This window comes from Protobothrops mucrosquamatus, unplaced genomic scaffold, assembly GCF_001527695.2.
Source record: "Protobothrops mucrosquamatus isolate PMUCROS unplaced genomic scaffold, P.Mucros_1.0 scaffold141, whole genome shotgun sequence".
In the NCBI taxonomy this organism is placed as follows: Eukaryota; Metazoa; Chordata; class Lepidosauria; order Squamata; family Viperidae; genus Protobothrops; species Protobothrops mucrosquamatus.
In genome coordinates, this window is record NW_015386507.1 from 121,768 (window position 1) to 128,095 (window position 6,328).

At 58.0% G+C, this 6,328-nt stretch overlaps 1 protein-coding gene across 1 annotated transcript in view; it reads right to left on the minus strand.

Annotated features, from left to right (window-relative positions):
- Positions 1–6,328, minus strand: part of ACTL6B (actin like 6B) — an 18,668-nt gene that overhangs the window by 3,303 nt on the left and 9,037 nt on the right. The window contains 10 exon segments of the mRNA XM_015813143.1: positions 702–810; positions 1,189–1,315; positions 2,210–2,271; positions 2,928–3,017; positions 3,358–3,464; positions 4,500–4,594; positions 4,860–4,957; positions 5,055–5,155; positions 5,419–5,584; positions 5,700–5,776. Coding sequence (XP_015668629.1) covers positions 702–810; positions 1,189–1,315; positions 2,210–2,271; positions 2,928–3,017; positions 3,358–3,464; positions 4,500–4,594; positions 4,860–4,957; positions 5,055–5,155; positions 5,419–5,584; positions 5,700–5,776 — 1,032 coding nt within the window.

The window sequence follows — 6,328 nt, forward strand, 5'->3', positions numbered from 1 at the left end:
GGAAGCGCTGGTGACATCCAGAGTTCAGGTGCGCAAAGCAAAAATCACCCATGCACAAGCCTTAAACAGCCACACCCCCAAACTGCAATTTCGTGGTAATAACAGGGGCATAATCTGGGGGAGAGGAAAAGGAAGGAAACTGGCGGGGGGGGGGTCCAGGGTCCACGAGTATTATTAGTATTAATAGTTTATAATAGTGAAATTTTTATTAGTTTTAATTATATGATATTATTATTACTTTTAGTATCAGTATTGTTTAACAATATGGATATTCTATTGTTTAATAACTAGGATACTAATTTGTTTATGTTTTAATTATTATTATTATATTTACGTTAAAGGGGAGTTAAAGCGCATTATGGACTTGGTTATTTATATAGTTGGTTAATGTTAGTTAGATTATGATTATTATATTTGTAACCCTGTATTCAGCTCTGGGAAGTGGGGGAGGGAGAGGAAGGAGTTAGGGTGGGTTGGTTCTGGGGTTTATATTGTAACTTTTATAAAACTTTTCAATTAAAAAAAAAAACAATCACACTGGGCTGGGCTAGATCAGTGGTGGCGAACCTATGGCACGTGTGCCAGAGGTGGCACTCAGAGCCTCGTCTTGTCTCACCTCACCCCACAGGACGAGCCTCCTCCCCACCACCCCACCTGCCAGAGACCCCCTGGATCTCCCCCAACCCTGCCCGGCCCCCCACAGGCATCCCTCCCCACAAGCAACATCGAGGTGACCACGCCCACCTTGCCGACACCTACCCAATCTGCCATGACCACCGCAGTCACGCCCACCCAGTGGGCCACGCCCACCTGGCACCCGGTGATAAATAAGTGGGTTTTGGGTTGCAGTTTGGGGGTCTCTAAAAAGTTCGCCATCACTAGGCTAGATCCACACAACCCTTCAGGTCCCCAACTGGGTTGGCCTCAGTTGCGTAAGTCTCCATATTGCGCAACACCGGGGGGGGAGCTTGGCTCGCCCCCTCTTTGAGGGAGGGCTCTGGGGCAGGGGTCTCTAAGCCTGGCCACTGGCTGCTGGCTGGGGAATTCTGGGAGTTGAAGCCCACGAGTCTTAAAGGGGCCACGCTTGGAGCCCCCTGCGGCCCACCCCAAAGGGCTTGCACATCCCACCTTTCCAGATACTCAGGAAATACAACGCCAGCCCCCCCCTGCTCCCTGCCCCTCCTCCACTGCCCCGCTCACCTTCACGTTGGAAGGGTCAAAAAGCCCCTCCGGGATCCTCAGGCGCTCCGCCCCGTAGTCCGTATTGTAGCCATTGGGCATTTCGTAGTGGACGGTGGGCATCTGCGCAGCCACCCTGCTCCAAACAAGGGGGGGGAGAGAACAGAGATCGAGGCAGATCTGGCTGGACTGGCAGTGCCAGGGCAGGTCAAGGGTTGCCCCTCCACCTTCCTCTTTCCTTATTCCTTCCCCAAATGGCTTTGGGGGGGGGGTTCGCAGGCCCCCACCCATGTTGCTTCCCGGTCTCTGGATCCCCCTGGATCCAGGACCCACCGAATCCCTGCCAGACCCCTCTGGCCTCCCCCTGGATCCAGGCCCCACCAAATTCCTTTTCCTTTCTCACAACCCGGAAAGATGCATTCAATCATTTTTGGAAGGGACCTTGGTGGTCATCTAGTCGTGCAACCCCCTGCTCAAGCAGGAGACCCTATTCCATTTCAGATAAACATTGTCCCATCTCTTCTTGAACACCTCCAGTGATGGAGCACCCGCAACCTCTGGTGGCAAGCCGTTCCACTGGTTAATTGTTCTCACTGTTAGGAAGTTTCTCCTTAATTCCAGGTTGCTTCTCTCCTGGATTAGATCCTCTTTTTCTTCTTGTAAAACAGTTCCATTTCTCCCATCAAAGGCGCAGTGCAATTCCCTGTCTATTTTGGTTTGTTTCATGGGATTCTCTCATCTGTCTTCTGCAGCCTACCTTACAGGGCTGTTTTTCTGGAAAGAACCTTGGGTTCCACAGCCTTGAACTCTCAAAGCAGGAAAGAGATTCTGTCCTTTTTCATCCTCCTCCCAGAATTCCCAGCAACACGCCTGGAAGAGGGGGGATTCTGGGAGATGCGGTCCCCACCCATCAGGAGGGCAGCCAGGAGGCTGGGCAAGATTAGGCCGAGGGACCCCAAGACGTAGCCCCCCCCCGTTTCTTCAAATGAGACCCCTGCCTCCCACACGGCCAGACTCGCCTGATACTCACTGCTCGTCATACGGAGAGTCAGAAACTTGAAGGACGGATGCCTGGAAGTCCTGTATCACTTCCTGTGGGAGTCGGCAGGGATGGAGAAGGGTCAGCATAGCCTGCACAGAAGCCCCCTCCCCAACACACACCCTGCCCGCCCCTTCCCACCCAGGAACAAGTCTTGACCCAAACCTATCAGCTGTCCACTTCAGTTTTTGAGCTACGGGCACTGAGTCAGCCAGTCAGCACCCACTGGGCACCTTCGGGCCCTTGACAGTGCAAGGCCCCTCCCCCAAGGGCCCCTCCCTCCCTCCCCCAAGGGCCCCTCCCTCCCCAAGGGCCCCTCCCTCCCTCTATGCCCACTCCCTTCCCAAGGGCCCCTCCCTTCCCAAGGGCCCCTCCCTTCCTCTATGCCTCCTCCCTTCCCAAGGGCCCCTCCCTTCCCAAGGGCCCTTCCCTTCCCAAGGGCCCCTCCCTTCCCAAGGGCCCCTCCCTCCCTCTATGCCCCTTCCCTTCCCAAGGGCCCCTCCCTTCCCAAGGGCCCCTCCCTCCCTCTATGCCCCCTCCCTTCCCAAGGGCCCCTCCCTTCCCAAGGGCCCCTCCCTCCCTCTATGCCCCCTCCCTTCCCAAGGGCCCCTCCCTTCCCAAGGGCCCCTCCCTCCCTCTATGCCCCCTCCCTCCCTCAAGGGCCCCTCCTTTTTAAGGGCCCCTCCCTCCCCGAGGGCTCCGGGCTCACATTGCACATGTAGCTGTGCCAGGATTTGCTGACTTGGGGCACTTTCTCCTTCTTCTTCCAGTTTGGGGGGGCCCCTTCACGGACAGGTTCCTGGGGAGGGCGGAGGAAGATGGGCAGCCTCGCAGGTTGTGGGAGCACCCCACTTGCAATCCTCTCTGGACCCAGCTGTTTGTAAGAGAGGAGGGGCTCTCTACAGCCCCTTCCCCACTTCCAGAGACCTCAAGACAGGGCTGGGAAGGGCAGGCACCTCCAGTTCTGAATGACACTCCCCCCCCCCCCGTCCCATTCTGTGCACTTTCGGCTCTTCCCACCCGCCCGCTTTGGCGGCTCCTCCCAGGAGCAGAGTGGACGGACCGCCCAGCCCCCCCCCACTCAGCCCCCGGGATCCATAGCTCCGGGCTGGGGTGGAAGGGGACAGGGGGAGCCCTACCTTGGCTGCGATCATGTATGGAGGGACAATTTCGATATTCATCTCTTGGAAAAGTTCACGGCACTGCATGGAGATGAAGTCGCCAGCCAGGGGCGATTTAACAATCCCTGCAGTTGGGGAGGAAGGAGGGTGAAAAGGGGAGGGTGGGAAGGAGTAAGGGAAGGGAGGGAGGGAGGGAGGGAAGGGATGAAGGAAGGAAGGAAGGAAGGAAGGAAGGAAGGAAGGAAGGGGAGAAAGGAAGGGGGAAGGGAAGGAAGGAAGGAAAGAGAAAGGGAGGGAGGAGGAAGGAAGGAAAGAAGGAAAGAAAAAAGAGAGGAAGGAAGGAAGGAAAAGAAAGAAAGGAAGGAAGGAAGAAAGAAAGAAAGAAAGAAAGGAAAGAAAGAACAAAGAAAGGAAAGAAAGAAAGAAAGAAAGAAAGAGAAAGAAGAGAGGAAGGGAGGAAGGGAGGAAGGAAAAGAAAAGAGAAAGAAAAGAAAGAAAAGAAAGAAAAAAGAAAGAAAGGAAAGAAAGAAAGAAAAAAAGAAGGAAGGAAAGAGAAAGAAAGAAGAGAGGGAGGAAGGAAGGAAGGAAGGAAGAGAGAAAGAAAGGAAGGAAAGAAAGAAAGAAAGAAAGAAAGAAAGGAAAGAAAGAAAGAAAGAAAGAAAAAAGAAGGAAGGAAAGAGAAAGAAAGAAGAGAGGGAGGAAGGAAGGAAGGAAGGAAGAGAGAGAGAAAGGAAGGAAAGAAAGAAAGAAAGAAAGAAAGAAAGAAAGAAAGAAAGAAAGAAAGAAAGAAAGAAAGAAAGAAAGAAAGAAAGAAAGAAAGAAAGAAAGAAAGAAAGAAAGAGCGAGCGAGCTGGCCCTACTGTCCCCTATATGTCGCATTTTATCCCCTTGGCAGCAGCGTCTTCTGCCCCACGGAAAACCCCTCCCCCCAATGATTTGGACCCCCAAACTCAGGAAGTGCTTTGGTCTGCCTCCTGCCTCTGCCAGGGGCTGCCAGGCCTGGCCAAGCGCGCCTGAGGACAGCCACCCTCCCCGAACGGGCCATTTTTCCCCCAGGGGCATCCCCTGGCATCCTGCCAAGCCCCCCCCCCCGGAGTTTGGCACTGGACCCAGCGGACCTCACAACAACAGAGCCCCCCTCCGAGGACGGCGACCCCCACCTTGCTGCAGGATGTAGCCGTCGTGGACCGGGATGGCTGTGGTGTGGGTGGCCCCACTGTCCAGGACCAGGCCGGTGCTGCGCCCGTTGGCAAAGCTGGTGAAGCAACGTCAAGGGCTTGGCGAGGCAGGGGGGGTCCCGCAATGGGGCGGTGGGGGGGGGCTCGGGAGAAGAAGCTGTGTCCCCCTCCCCAATCTTTTCCCTGGATGCTCCTAGACGGCAGGGGCCTTCATCGGAATCCCGGCTAATCATCCGGACTTCTGCCCTCCGGGACCGAGGGAGGCAAGGCCTGGGGGCGGCCAGGAAGAGGGGAGGGGGCCCCGTTCTCGGCCCCGGGCCCGGGGCAGCGCCGAGAGGATACGCCGTGAGCACCGCCGTCTTGCAGAGGAAAAAAGCCGGGATGCTGTAATGCTCGAACATCAGTTCCGTCAGCTTCTCCCGCTTGGCGCGCGTGTTCCACTGGCGGGAGGGGAGGGGGCGGAGGGTCAGGAGAGGGCAGGAGCCCACGGACAAAGGGGGAGGGTGGGGGAGCCCCCCCGCCCCCCGAGATACCTACTGGGGCCTCCGACATGAGCACCGGGTGCAGGTTGGGCTCCGACTTGATGTGCTTGTTGTAGGTGTGATCCAGGATAGCTTGGAAACAGCCCCAGTCTTCGACTTGGGGGGGGGAGGAGAAACGAGGGGGGGGGATAAAGGAAAAGGGGGGGCTGGCTGCCGGCTCCCCACACTCCTCCCCGTGCCGTCCCCGGGCCTTCTCAAACCACCGAGCGCAGGAGCCTCGGTTTCTCCCCTTCCATGCGCGCTGCGACCCGCGTGGAGTTAGGATTTGGGGCGCAGCGGTCCCAGCGCAGCAGACGAGGGCCGCGACTCCCGCTCGGGGCCTCCCCGGGCCTCTTCTACCCCCCCCCCCGCCCTCGTACTCATCCCGTTCTTGAGGGGCGAGACGATCTCCGTGTTCTCCCTTGGGACGTGCAAGGAGTTGGTATCTATGTAGTAGGCCTTGCCGGCTTTGGTCTCCTTGTCGCCGTCCAGCTCCATGGCCGACTCGTCGTGGGACAGCAAGCCCACCGTGGTGGGGAAGTCGGCCTGCAAGCAGAGCAGGCGCCGTGGGGCAGGGGGGGAGATCCGGGGTCAGGGACACACACCCCCGGTCCTCTAGGAAGAGGGCCGCCCAGGAGGAGAAGAGAGGGCCGCCTCCTACCTTTGGGCAGTCTTCCCCAGCATAGCCGGCCCGCACGGAGAACGACCCGATGTCAAAAACCAGCGCCCCGACCTCGTCTGCAAGGAAGGCATCCGCGACACGGGTGAGGAGGGGGCGAGCGGAGGGGAGGGGGCGCAGCCCCCCGTCGGTTCCCTTTCAGCCCCAAGGAGGCGTTTTCACTCGCAGTTTAACACTCATCCAAGGGATTAATTCTGGCAAGCGCCCCCCCCCCCGGGTAGAGAGGTCCAGAGCGCCGGATTTAAGGATACGGGAGCTGCAGCCTGCAATTGGGGATCCCTGGACCGCACCGGGTGGGTGGGTGGGAAGAAAGGGTTAGACTGGATGGCCTCGAGGGCCCCTTTCCGGCTCTTCCCGATGTTATCATTTACACCTTGCACCCTGCAAAGTTGGCTTCTTCTGCGGCTGCCTGTTCAGGAAGCGGCCCGCGGAATTGGGGGGTGGGGGACGCAGGAATGGACCCCCTCCAGAGCCTCCCAGTCGCCCCCGCAGCCCCGGAGGAGGAAAGGCGGATGCCTCCTCGTAGGCCAGTCGCCCGGCGGGAGAGAGAGAGAAGCCGGCCACGGTTCCTCCCCACGGAGAAGCCGAGCGCCCCACCGCGGGGGGGGGGG